Source organism: Poecilia latipinna, unplaced genomic scaffold (genome assembly GCF_001443285.1).
Source record: "Poecilia latipinna isolate Pla-1442-1.1 unplaced genomic scaffold, P_latipinna-1.0 Scaffold324, whole genome shotgun sequence".
Lineage (NCBI taxonomy): Eukaryota > Metazoa > Chordata > Actinopteri > Cyprinodontiformes > Poeciliidae > Poecilia > Poecilia latipinna.
In genome coordinates this window covers 244,620-259,085 of record NW_015112940.1, presented here as the reverse complement: position 1 = coordinate 259,085, position 14,466 = coordinate 244,620, and the positions used below count along the sequence as shown (strand labels likewise).

Below are 14,466 nucleotides of genomic sequence, written 5' to 3'. Positions count from 1 at the left end.
TATTTTTTTTGTTAAAGCTGTTTCATTATTTTTGTTGAAAAAATCAGAACTATGCAAATAGTCATTCAAATTCAAAAAGGAAAATAAAAAGTGTGAAACCCGAAATACAACATTTCTTGATCTCCTAATGTCTGTTTTGCTCTGAACAAGCATCTTTGTGTCTCACAGTGCCCTCTATTCCTCAGCACGTGGGTGACACGATGCTGACGCTCTGAGCGCATGCGCATTGCGATGAAGGGAATTTTCAACAGCTGAGGAGGCGTAACTAGCCAGGCTAACATTTGTTTAAGGTAAGATACACGGGTGGCGGGGTTTCTGTTTAAAAGGCGGCGGGTTTCCCTAAGAGAAGCATATTTACTATAAATCACGTAGTTTTTGTTTCGTGATCTTTTTGTGTTGATAAATGACTCTAAACCCGATAAAGAGATCCTGGTTACGATGGAACGCCCTGCTAGCTAGGAGCAAACGTTAGCTAGGCAGCTCTGATGAAATGGGCGTTCACTGCTTCGTTTAGTTTGGGGTCTTTCTCGATTGTTGTTTTAGGGGTTGAGATTGATAATCCATGAAAAAGCTGTTGCTGTGTTTTCTCCTGGTCTTTGTATATGGCTACCGTTGCTGTCGCAGTTGATATACGCAGTGAAAAGGGGTGTTAACACTGCGTGCTAGCTGGCTACAAGATGCTCACTGTATCTGTAATGAAACTGGAATAGCCAGCTTGCGAAAGAACGACAAGTACGTTCTTCCTTGTAGTTAACAGTCGCACGATCGCAAAGAGATAAACTACACATTGGAACTCCTCCATTAATAACTTTGGTGTTTGTAAGTGAATAGCTTCTTAAAGGTAGCTGCTCTTTGCCATAGCCCACATTTTCACTTGCACAAATTTAAACAGAAAAGTGTCACTCTCTACCTTTAAATGTGCTTATCTATACTTGAACTATCCAAATCTGTGTAGCTGCAACAAACATGTCGATAATTGAATCATTCTAGCTGTATCAGTGTTTTAACCAACATTCAGGAACCCACGCAGTGCATCCTCAGCATCCCACTCAAAGCACTGATACTGGCATAAATCTGTACTGCCTTACTTATGTTCCATACAAGAGAATACTGTGGGTCTTTTTGTCTTCTTGAAAAGATTTTAAACCGTACCTTGAAACCAATAATCAGATCAAGACTGTACTAATTGGCTCTATATTTAGACTCAAATAGCATGTCTTTTTCTTGTTTTGATATGTGTGATAAAACTACTTTTTATTGTAATCGTCCTTTGTGTTTTTTTTTGTTTTTCTTTTCAGTTTGGAAATTGCTGAGAAGAACCATTTGGTTAAAATTGACTTTTCCAAATGAGTGACCTCAAACTCTACAAATACTGAAGCAAAGGAGGGACTCCATAAATCCAACTTTGAATTACCAGAGAGCAAATCTCCTCCTTGCTGTCTGTGTGACACAGACCTATTTGTCTTGAAACAAGTTGTTCTTTGAGATTAAGAAGAGATGCCCAGACAAAGACGACCATATAGGCTGCTGCCTTGCTCCGCCAACTGATAGCTACCAAAAACACAGGTTTTTTGTGGTTAGAGGATGGGCTATTGAGTCTATCTGCTCCTCTCTCTCTCCAGAACATTGGAATTTAGTGTGTGCCAATGTGCACGGTAAATTATGCTCACCTAAAATGGTGCTTGAATGCGGCATCCCCAATCGAGGCGTGCCTGAAGAGCTGAGGGTCTCTCTGGTATCTGAATGATTGTCTGTTCCAAATAATGGATGCCAAGTTGAGAGAGGACCTGTTCCGGAGGTATGTGACTGCACTGGAAAGGCGTCCGGAGGGGGGATATACGGGAGCTGGAAGTACGTTGGAGGGAGACAAAAGCAGGCACAAGGACAGCGAGGCACTACTCTCCACAGCGACAGCTCTGCTCGGAGCCTATCAGCCAGACCCTGGACATCGATTTCGCATGGTCCGTTTCTACGAGATGGTGGAGAACTCGCTCCGATGCCAGAGAGGAGGCAACCTTAAGAGCCTGGAGAGGGCCTTTCACACACTGGAAACCATCTGCACCAACCTCCTGCTCTTTCCTTGGAAGAAAGAGTTTCGATGTATAAAGGTGAGTGTAATTTATTGTCATGGTTTTATTATACATCGCAGGTGTCATAATAAGACTTAGCATTGAAATAATACTTGTGTGAGCTACTTATTAATAAATACCAGACAGTCACCGGGTTACACCTTTGGTAGATTCTTACCTCAAAGTTTCAGCCCAAAAAGGTTTTATGTTTCAGAGCTTTTTTTTCCTCATATAATTTTTATGGCGATTTCTCATCACATAAATGCACTGATTGTAACATATTTTCTTGTTTAAGTCCATATTGTTATTTTAGATGTTGCTGAGATGGGGAATCTAAAATAAAGTCAGAATAATTATCTTTTTACTTGAATACTTGAGTCTTTAAGGAGTGCTAGGCCGTATCCAGAAGCTTCACTCTAAGCGAGGTTTTGGATACTTCCCGCAAGTTCCCAGAACATTTAAGGAGGAAAAGGAACTATACACATTTATTTTTATTTTGATTGTTGTAAACTGTGGGTTTTGTCTGTGTTTAGATTGTGTTTTCTTCTTGAAGGGTCACTGTAGTTGTCTTTACCCATTAGTTTCCAGAAAATTTATCAAAGAACTGTTTTACATACATCTGTAACTTTTTAGTAATTAAAATGATTATGATTTTGCATTCTAAATGTTGAAAAGAGACATAAATAAAATATTAAATTTGTTTTTAGAACAAACTCTGGTTGTAATCAATATCCTGAGAATTGTAAGAACCTGGAATTAGGAAATAGTTTGAAGTTCTTTCTATCCTTGTATGTTTGTTTACATCTAACACATGCAAATTCAGCTCACGTATTGCAATAAAATACTTTCCTTATTACAAATTCTACCGAAAAATGTGCTTGAGTGGTATTGATTTATGAATCTTTAGATTGAGCTGCGGTCATGCTGATTTTTAGACCAGTTGCATTAAGGATAAAATTCACACCATGAACTGACCTTTATTTTATATTGTGCCAGTGTTTGACAGATTTCTCTCTCTTTTAGACCTTCACAGGCCCTTATGTGTACCACCTGCAGTCTGCCATTTCTGATGCTGAACTCCGAACGCTAATGCGTACCATTGGATATACCTGTGACCATGATTCGCAATTCCGTTTGTTGGACCACCCAGGGGACAGCAGTCATCTCCGCCAGTTAGCCTTCGAGCTGTTCCTGGCCCAGGCAGAGTGTCGTCTTCTAGGGGAGGTGGTGGCTCTCGCCCGCGGTTCCGCCTCGGAGCTGGAAGCTCTGGAGCTCCGCCGGGGTTGTAGAGATGATGCAGCTGGCTGCGCTGAGGCGCTGCGCAGACGAGACAGCCTCGGGGCAGATATCGCTCGGTTGTCTGTTCGACCATTGGATATAGAAAGGCCTCATGCCCACCACCTGAGACGAGGAAGCCGACCGTCCAAGTCTGTGGATGTTACAGATGGAGCAGGTCATTGGCACCCAGCAGTCAACAAGCCTATCCTGAAGGCGTCTCTGAGTCTAAGGAAGGAGCCTCTGTTTGTGGACACAGAGGAAGACATGAAGGACGAGATCATCAGGCCCAACACCTCTGCATCTTTTTTCTCTATCGCAGCTCCACCTGCCTACAGCCCTGTTGCAGACTTTTTCCCCATGCAGTCGCCTCCTGCAGTTGACCCCTACACGTCCTACCACATGTCCTCCTTAGATGACATTGACTTGTACACAGAGAGAGGTGGTGTCGGGACGGGAGGAAGGCAAACTCCGTCTCGACCGCCATCCAGAGAGCCGCGTGATGCCAGAGATGGCTGGCTTCTCAAAGCTCATGGTAGTGTGAAGTGTCAGGGTTGTGGACTGGGATGCTCCACAATGGCATCCTGTCAGAGGTGTGACATGATTCTTTGCTCCGCCTGCCACGATATAGATCCGTCCCCCTGTTGTGGCCTCCAGGACTACCACTCGAAATCCCCACGCCCCCTTGACGGATACATTCCCGTGAAGGAAAAGCTGTCGGTCTACTCTAACGCCCAGTCTCATCCCCATCTCCATCCACACCCTCTAACCCTGACCCATTCTCATTCTCATCCCCATCCTCACCCCCAGATGTTGGAAAAACCCCTCATGCCCACCAAACTGTTTCCAAGCAAGTCGGTTGCTATGACAACACCAAAGGCAGGGAGCACGGAGCGCATAAGTATTGGGGGGTCACGATGTGGGTTTTGCAACAAGCCAGGCGCATCACACACCTGCGTAAATTGCTCCAAGGTGTCGTGTGACTCTTGCATGGGCTTGTATGCGAAAGATGTGTGCACACGAAAGAATCCTCAGCACAACTTTGTGCCCAACCATCAGCTCAACTTTAAATCTGGCACCATATCACACCTAGTGTATCGATGAAGCAGGCAGGTGGAATAATCCCCTTCAGTACAATCCCTTAACATTTAATGCCGTTTTGCACTATTGCTTTAAGCTTGGCTTACATAGTTCATTCTCTGGTTTCTGTTTTTATCTGGTGGTTTCTTCTCCAACTTGTGCATTCTCACTCGCTGACAGTAGACCCATGGAATGCACATGCCACAGAGCCATGTCATTAACCCAGCTCTCCGCTAGGCATGGGCCGGTGTGAGATTCTCATGCTGTGATGATCTGTCATGGTATACACGCATCATGATAGAGCGCACACAGAAAATGAAAACAGTAAAATATTAAAATAAATTAAAACTGAAGCATTAGTTCTTCCCAATGTGGCTAAAAATAATGAGACATTGATCATTATAGATATATCTTTACATTTATTTTTACACTTGTTAAATTTTTGAGTAGTTTTTAAGTGTTGACTGTGCAGAATACAATATTTTTACAGTTCTGCTCTTTAGAGTGACAAAACTAGTCAGGCCACCGGCAGGTGGGTCCAGCTCCTTAATGGGAATGTCACAGTTAATATGGTGCTAGCATACGGTGAAAATGAAAGGGGTCCACTGCACTACTCCATGCCCTGTGGCATCTCATTATAGGAACTTTATTATAAAATGTAACTTTGAATTTACCATTGGGATTAATAAAGTATTTTGAACTGAAATTTGAATTTAATATGAAGGAACAGAATGAGGGAAATCTTTTTTTTTTTCCTCATAGATTTGAAATGTCCATTCTGTAACACCGTCTTATACCTCAGTACCTATAACTGGCCCATGCCTACTCTGCCTTGTAAAGCTGTAAGCCTTTTCTCTATTTATTGGTTTTACCAGATGACGTGCTTTTCAGACATCCTGCGTTGACGTTGCGCTTCCCACTGTTCTTAGTTTTTTTTTACTCTCCACATGGTGATAACTGGACAAATTAGTTAAACTTCATCTCATTTTAATCAAATCTGCCCTGACGAACATTATACACTTTGCCTAACTTCTCAGCTAAAAATTATTCTAATATATTAATATATATACATAAATAGATACAGTATATATGTATGTATGAGTGTGTGTATGTATGTGTAGAAAAGACCTGAGCTTGCCTAATATTTAAAGGTAATGTTTTAGAAAACTTGAAAAATGTTGGGGGGGGAAAAAAAAAAAAAAAGTAAACACACTGGAAGTCAGTAACTCTCTGTTCTCTAGGACTATGTGAGACTGTTAAATGGGCATGAGGTCTGGCATTTTCTGGATGTACATCTTACATATGTTGATATGGGGTAGAAGATATCCTGAAGAGACATATGTTCTATTTAAAATATTACGCCTTGTAAATTTACCCTGAAATATTTGTAATTTTCTTTCTTTGGCTCAGTTTTAAACGCTGCTGTGAACTCGAGATGTTAAAGATGATTTCCGTCAGACCGATGGTGTCAGTTCCAGGCCTCGTCCCTCTCATTACTTCCCACAAACCCCACATGATTCATGATGCCTCCTCCACAAATTAGTGATTCTCGTTCAGCTTCAAGTGGGGTCACAGGAAACCTTGTAATGCTTGTAAACAAGTCTGGTGACTAACAAACATAAAACTGTTGGTTGGTTTTTGGCAGTATGAAGATTTATGCTCCTCAATGGTTTCTGTCTACCTCAATTCACATCAGCTTACACCCAGTTTGACATTGTGGATTAAAACTAGCCTCAATATTCAGAGGAAAAAAAAAAATAAACGGAACAAAGCATTTAATTAACAAGTTGTCTGTGTTTAAAAGGTGGTGCGGTAACCTCAGAAAACCATCCAAATGTATTATAAAATGGAATCAGGTTTAGATGTTTATTTAGTGAAGGGGGAATTGTGTAGAATATTCTTGTTACAAATACTTGACTCCATTTAATAAGTAGCAAAACCAATTTTAATTTGAAATTTCTACTTTTCCTTACTTAACTGGGCTACATTTATGTTTTTCTCTCTTGGTTGGATAGGCAAAAGACAGAAACCACTTATGTTGCAGTTCAGCTCAGCACTGATAACCAGCTCAGAGTCTCATAATTAATTTAGACTTTATTGCTTTCTATTATAGAAGTATTTAACGTTAATAGCTTTTCAAAGCAGACATTTGCTACACTACTTTTTGGGGATGCACCAATCAATGAGGTCAGAGTTTAGATCTGGATACGTTTCCCTCGATGTGCTGTGAAGGATGATCGGTTGGATAATTCAGTGTACAAATGCATCAGCAATCAGCACGTAGCTTGATGCACTCAATACAAATTAAAGATCGAGGGTTAATGTTTTATTTCCATTATTTGCAAAGCTACAGCTGCTGTCAAAGAAGCTATTGCACATTTTGTTTTTGTTGCTGTGCAGAAAAAAAATAAAATAAAAATTGGAAGCCGTCAGAATTTATAGGTAAAATGTCAAAAGACGGAAACACGGAATTGGCCTGGAAAAGCCTTTTTGGTGCATCTCTAACTGAAATTTAACGTTTGAGCACATTAGTTGCAAGTTTACATTGATTTGACCAGTTGAAGTCTTTCAGCTTGCTGTAAAACACTCGGAGCCCCTCTCCTATATCTGTTTCATAGCTGGGTGTTGGAGATATGCTGCTTCGGTTTAAACATTAGCCCATGCTTGAATGGGTCCGTGTGGTGTTTACTCTCGTTCTCCATGTAAAACGTCTATAGTTACCAAGGGCTAATTTCCAGTCACTTCTCATAAAAAAATAAAAGTTAGTCTGATTTATTTTTGACAGACTGCTTGGGCTGCTCGAGCCTTCATGTGCTGTCAGGATTAACCTCTGAATGCCTTAAGACTGTATAGCTCTCTTATCATAGAATATTTTGATTTATTTTTTAATGTCAGATACTATGTCTTATCAATCTGTTATTTCAGCATTGCTATTTAATCTCCAGGCTCCAAATGTAAAATTCATTTCTGGATTTCAGAACAAATGGATTAAAAGTACAGAAAGTTATTGATATTTTTTAAAGTGCATCTTAATTTTTTTTTTTAAAGCAGAATATTGTACACCTGTACAAGGGGTAATGTGTTGTAATGACCTTGTCTGACATTGGATTCAGGAAGCAATGTCTAATTTTGAACCTCTTTGTTCCTTTCCTTAAAAGCTAAAGTCAGGTGTTGTCTTAAACACATTAAAACGGATCAAAAGGGATGTTTTGATATCAGTTCGTTGTAGATGGAAGAGATGTCAACATTATCTAAACTAGCGTATCAAGAAATCTTGTGACCTTTGGGGAGATGTGCAATTTTTTTTAAATTTTTTTTTCCATCCAGCCAAGGCTTTTCAAATGTTTCAGCATAGTTGTGTATCAGTAGCTCTGTTTGCAATTCATAACCAGCATCACCGAGGACTTTCAGAAGTATTGAGCCATGTGTCAAGAGTGATCGTTTTGCCAAATGAAGAACAACTCTCGCTGGAGTGGAAACGAATACATTGTATGGCTTGTCTGGATGTAAAGCTAATGTAACCTATAAATCTGTGATTTTTACTTTTTATTTTTTGCTAAAGTTGCGTTTTTGTCTGTAGATTGTGGGCTTTTTAAGAAGCGTGTGAAGAAAATCAACATAGATGGCCACTTACACTCCATTTGATGTGGCTCTGACTGTAAACAATAGACTGATGACTTGTGTTGGTCACTACAAAGGGCTAAACAGTCTTGAGGGCTGCCTTTAGATTAGTTGGCTCTATTTCAGAAGTTTGAAAAAAAAACAACAAAAAAAAACAAAACGGACTTTGTGGAGTTTACATTTATCAACATGAATTACTGATTTCTGGGAAGAAATTATGATGTTATACATCAATCTCTTTAACATAATTGGTCTGACTTGCACCAGAATTATTTAAGACATTGTGGAAGAAGATACTCCCTTTACCTTTTGTGTGGTTATCTTGTTTTCATACAGGTGTTGTAGTTGGGCTGCCTCATTCCCATCCCCTGTTTCTGTAGCCTTTCTCCTGGCATGCTCTGTTCAGATCCATCCCCAAACACCCACCCACCTACCTTGGCACTAAGGATCATCGCACAATGTGTATGTGAAGGGGTATTTAACTTAGGATCAGTGTGTGGGCATAAATGGGGTAGAAAGGGAAAATAGCCAAAACTGTTAATTGGTGAATATTATATATATATATAAATATATACATATATATATGGAAAAAGAAATGTAAATGAGATTTTGCAAAATAATTTGAAGAATAAAATTCTAAAAACACAAGCTTATTGCTTTGATGAAGACCTTTATTTGCATTTTGGTGTCAGTCATTCATCTTCATGTGGATATGGATTCCCTTCAGAGATCTGTACCGCAATGATTTTTCAAGAACCCGTATGTTGATGGTTATGTATATATATCAGACCTGAGCAAGTGGACCACCAAGTAGATGAGGGAATTAACAAAGAAACCCAAATGAAGACGTGTATCTACTTAGTGTTCACCTTTATTTGACAAGAATAAAGTCCTTTATGCTTCATTCTGGCCTCTTGCCTCCTTACCTAAAGAAAATTGGTTAGAAACAGGAAGTAGTAGTCTTCACAAATGATGAATAAAATATTCAGAAAATGTTACAATTGTTGAACTGCAGTTTTATTAAATTAATATTAAGTCTTCAGTCTTAAAAACTTAAAACGTGTAAATAACTGCTTTCTTATCTCATAGCATAAAATATGGAAGATGAAGTCTGAAACCCTACAAACAGGGCATCCATGGAAAGCTCAGATGGCCTGTTTACTGTAAATTCATGGATGGATAGTAAATTGGTTATTGATCTACCTTTTACCCCTGCACCTTTTGCTGCAAGGTGTTTGGACTGTTCACTGCTCAATTGTTTAATTTTCCAAACTTGACCACCAGATGGCGATAGATAACAGACAAGACTTTTTTTTTTTTTTTTTTGTGGAATATAAATATATTTTGTGGAGTAGATATAGCCGTTATTGTCCCACAGTGTAGAAATTCAGGTTTAACATCAGCACCAAGACATACAGTTTACACAAAAGATCAAAAAGTAGTAATAAAAAAAAAATGTATATAAATGAAATAATTATCAGAAAGAGAAAGATCCTTCTCATGATCCAAGAGATGTGAAACTGAGTAGGGTGTTATGTATATAATGTGCATGTGTATAAAACATTAAAAAGACAGACTGTTTACAATACAGTATGTGAGTGCAGTACAGAGACGCAGATGTGCAATAACAGTAAAAATGTTATTTAAAAATGAGTGAAACTGGCTGAATGATTATCCAACTGCCAGTAGTGGGTGTAGAATCTGACTGCTGCTGGAAGGAAGGATCTCCTGTAATTCTCCTTTGTGCATTTAGGATGATTTTATCTCCCACTGAGGAGCTCTCCCGTTCAGCAGCGGCTTCATGCGTGGAGTTGGAGACATTGTTCATCATGGATGTTGTTTTACCCAGAGTCCTCCTGTCTCCCACCACCTGCACTGGGTCGAGGGGGCAACCTAGCTGGACTTCCTGAGTTGCTTATCTAACTGCTTCCTCTCAGCTGTAGATAAGCTGCTGCTCCAACATACTGCACAATAGTTAAAGAAGGCCTTCAGGAGCGCCCCCTGCACTTCTGTGAAAGCGCTGTATTTAGAAGGTAATGCATCTTATTAATGCAGATCAGTGTTTGAATGTTAAAGAGGACTGATATGCATAATTTATTATCATAATCTACCCCAGTTGACATTGGCAAACAAACAAATGTTCATCAGAATCAGCAGAGAACTTGTCTACTACAGTTTGGGAACTTTTACTTTCCTGCTCTACAGTGCAATGTTTTTTTTTGTTTTTTTTTTTTCTTGTGCATTACTAAGGTAAAAAATAAGAAAGAAAAGACTTTATTTGCAACCTGGATCAAATAAAGTATTTTTCATATTTGCATTCCTGCATAACATATCTAGTTCTGTGCTTATGTGGGACATTTTTATTGACTTTAAAAGAGACATTTTAGGATTTATTCATACTTTGGATCGACTTGCAGATGGCTCAGGGAGATTTAGCAAATAAAAACCAGAGTACGGAACGTGCCGCCAACCATAATAACATAACAAACTGGGAATCATAATGCACCTGCTCCCAGCAATTGCTTTGAATAGCAGTAGGGGTTTTCACCGTTAGGGTAACAGCAGCGAAGGATGTTACTGAGATCTCTGTAGGAACTGAAATGCTGAAGTGGCATGAGGAGTGCCCTTGCATCATCCTTTCCTCTGGGACATGTCAGAAGTGTGCTGAGTAACAGCGTTTACATGCCTTAAGGGAGTCAGAGACATACTGAGAAGGGAACATTACAGAGCAGCAAGACAGAAAGATAGCGACTGAAGTCACACATTTTCGCTTTTAAAAGAACAAGGATGAAGTGAGAACATAGTATAAGAACGTGTAGTTGTTCTCAACAAAGATGTACAATTTTATTGTATTTTGCCCTTAAGTAAAAGAGAAAAAAAAAAATTACAATTGTCTGAGTTAATAAAATGTTAATGTGCTTGTGAAGCCAGTGTCATGATTTCACCCATAAGGACTTGGAAAAAGATTTTAGCCGTTCTTTTTTTTTTTTTAAGTCATTTTAAGGAGTCTTAAGATGACAGTTATCTTAAAATACACACATCTTTTCTTGTAGCACATTCACTACAGTTTCTTCCAAAAATATCAATGCAATTTAAAATTTATCACAGCTTGTCACAGCCCAGCTACAAACTTTAATATATTTTCTTGGAATTTTATGTGATCAATCAACACAAAGCAGTCCATAATTGTGAAGTACAAGAAGAAGAAAAAATGAAATTGAGAAATTATTTCAAAGAACCGCAACATTGATCAGTAATCAACCCCATTTTCTTGAAGATCCCTAAGTACAATCTATTGTGCTGCTGTAGTTTTCAGAGGACAACTTGTGGAATATTTCAAAAAGTGTGACTACTTTTGTACTTCATAGGAGTTAATATCACTTGGCTGAGTAGAATGTATATAAACCAAATGTACCCAACTATCGCATTTCCATCCATCTATCCATCCATCCATCCATCCATCCATCCATCCATCCATCCATCCATCTATCCATCCATTCATTATCTAACATGCTTATCCTTGTAGGGTCGCCAGGGGTTTTGGTGCTTATCTCCAACAGCCTATGAGCGAGAGGCAGGGTTACACCCTGGACAGGTTGTCAGTCCATTTCAGGGCAACACAGAGACAAACAAGACACACATTCATGCTCACACACACACACACACACACACACACACACACACACACACACACACACACACACACACACACACACACACACACACCCAAGGAGAGGTTAGAGAGAACCCACACATGCACACGGAGAACATGCAAATTCTGTGCAAAAAGAACCAAGGTCGGAGCTTGAACCCAGGACTTTCTTGCTGCAAGGGGACAGTACTACTGTGGCACTTAGAATGAATCCAGTGAACCCAGTTCACTAATCATTCCTGTAACAATTTCTTTTCCATTTTTTCCCCTCCAAGCTATTGTCGTTGAAGCTGGAAAGCATAAAAAAAATATTAGTCATAAAACATAAATGCTTTCCAAATGTGTCCATGCCTCTATTTCATGCATACCCAAGGCTAATATCCGCTCTTGTACTCGCTCGTCAAGGCTTGAAAAGTAGTTTTCTTTCTGTCCTTCAAGGTCTGTTTGTCATATTTTGTCAGATGGAAATATGGTTTCAAGCAAGTCATAGATTGTGCTGAGAATTTATTCATTTTTTCTCAAATAAGACTCTACTGAACATAAAGCTTTTTGATCCAAGGATGACCAATAATTTAATCTCAGCTCTGAAAGGTTGTTCTGGTTTGGATATTTAACATATTTTCCGTTAGATTTCTGGATGGAAAATATGATTTGATCCTAGCAACTTAAATCTATATGTTGGCTGCAGGTTTTAGGGTTCCACAGTAGTGGCACTGACCCACTAGTGTGGTTCCTCTTCTCCCAGTGCAACAAGGAACCCTTTTGTAATTGTTCTGTTTTTCATTCTTCTTCTTCTGCTCTGTAAGCAGAGGGCAAATAACCAGAAAATGCTGGGAAACGTGAATATAACAGTCTAGGAAATTGAAAAATGAGGAAGCTAAAAATTCAAATACCTCAATTAACTAAGAGACAAAATTCCGATTTACAACACGTTTTGGTTTACAAAAAAAATCACAAAGAGGTCCTCGACCAAATGTCATAGGCTCCGCCCACTTCCGCTTTGGCAGAATTTTTGCTTTGTAACTAAAAATGCCCATCTTGTTTTCTATACCGTATCATCACCTACATTTAAAACTTGATTACCATTAACCACATTCTGTCCATATATGCAGGGAACACATATAATTTAAGATTTTTTTTTACATTTTTCAAAATTGTTGAAGCTACATGAGCACCATTTTGTTTTTAAACTAGCACAAAAGTTAATTGATTACATACATCCCTGCCTTATATCATGTTTTCCTGAAGAAAATCCAGACCCTATAAGAAGTATGACCTCCTGTAGTATATATTCAGTTTTATAAAATTACAGAAGTGGATCATAAATGTGGTGAAAAGAACTGAGATCTTCAGCTTCATCATATCTGATTTCCCACAGGCGAATTTAGAAATATTTTGCTCTTAACACCAACAGGAGAAAATTCTCTTGCATCTGTAATTGTGATTTATTTTTTGCGCATCTTATTACATCATAAAAATTTAGTTTGAGAATTTAGAATAAAGGGGGAACTTAGCTGACAAGCCAACTAGTAGCAGCAGGTAGGTATCTGCTTTTCAACAGCAGATTTATTTTTCAAGGTTGGCTTAGAGTCAGTTGAAAGCATTTCTGCTTATTGACATTCTTTCAATATAAAGGAACGACATTGTGTAAAAAATAAAAAAAACATAACATGAAAAAAAAAATGGATTTCCTTTGGTTCCTGTTTTGTGGATTTGGCCTCTTTTATCACTGAGGACTTCATAAAGTTATATGAAAAAGAAAAATCAGTCAAAGCTTTTGACATTTACACAAGTTCAGAGTACAAAGGCTTTTTTTTTTCAGGGGCTTAACTTAAGGTCTGATTTAAAAGTCACATTCTTTGTGAAATTGTTTTACAAGTATACCGTCATATAGTTATGATGTTTAAAAGAGGCTTGTATTCAAGCTGATATTCCTAAAATGAAAATGTCAAAGCAGAAAGAATGATGGTGTTGTGTTCAGGCATGCTTCAGATTCAGACCTCATCTTGATTAAAATGCTGCTGCTGCAGGACTTTGGGTGGGTTCTGCATAAACAAATGCCACACCTCAGTGAATTACAGCAGTGGGAATATGGGCGAGAAAAAGTACTTCTGCAATGTGACAGAATCATTTCAGGAGATGTGTACTTGAATTTATTCCATCAGTGTTATGGAAAGGACTTTTTCACACTGCTTCTACATTTTTTAGTATAATTATTTGTCCTTTTGTTGTCATCCTTTCTGCTTAGAGATTGAATGCTCTGCCTGTGTATGATGGTTTTTCTTTTGAATAATGTGTTTTTTCTGCTCCTGGCCAAACTCTTGCATGCTAAATTGGCTAGTGTGCAAGTGTTTGTCCCGTATATGTTTTTATTTGGTCCGTGCTGGACTGGTGACCTGTGCAGGATGTATCCAGCCTCGCTCATATTGACTGCCAGAGATTAGCACCAGCTCTCCTGTAACCCTGAACAGAATGAAGCCGTTGCAGAAAATGAATGGATGGATGTAGGACTTGATAAGGACCAAGGACCTTATTAATAAAAAAGTCTTGGAGATAAATAGGGAGGACTAACTTTTTTACCATGACTTTAAAAACTCAATTACATTAAAGCCAAATCCACTATTAGAAAATGTCAATATTTTGTAATATATTGTTACAACTAAAATTGCAACGGATCAGTTTTTTTTTTTTTTTTTTTTTTTTTTTTCGATCCCCATTTAAAAAAAAACTTTAAAAAAACAAAAAAAAATTTAAAAAATTTAAAAATAA

General features: G+C 38.5%; 1 protein-coding gene across 2 annotated transcripts; it reads left to right on the top strand.

Annotated features, from left to right (window-relative positions):
• The first annotated feature begins 183 nt into the window (after window positions 1-183).
• spata2 (spermatogenesis associated 2) lies at window positions 184-6,843 on the top strand. Of its 2 annotated transcripts, none has more exons than XM_015035115.1 (3): window positions 184-290; window positions 1,299-2,108; window positions 3,093-6,843. In XM_015035115.1, the coding sequence occupies exons 2-3, from the start codon at window positions 1,764-1,766 to the stop codon at window positions 4,446-4,448; spliced, it is 1,701 nt and encodes a 566-aa protein (XP_014890601.1). In that variant the 5' UTR covers window positions 184-290; window positions 1,299-1,763; the 3' UTR covers window positions 4,449-6,843. The 2 variants fall into 2 exon arrangements, with proteins under 2 accessions (XP_014890601.1, XP_014890602.1); XM_015035116.1 differs by lacking the exon at window positions 184-290 and adding an exon at window positions 293-368.
• Window positions 6,844-14,466: the final 7,623 nt, after the last annotated feature.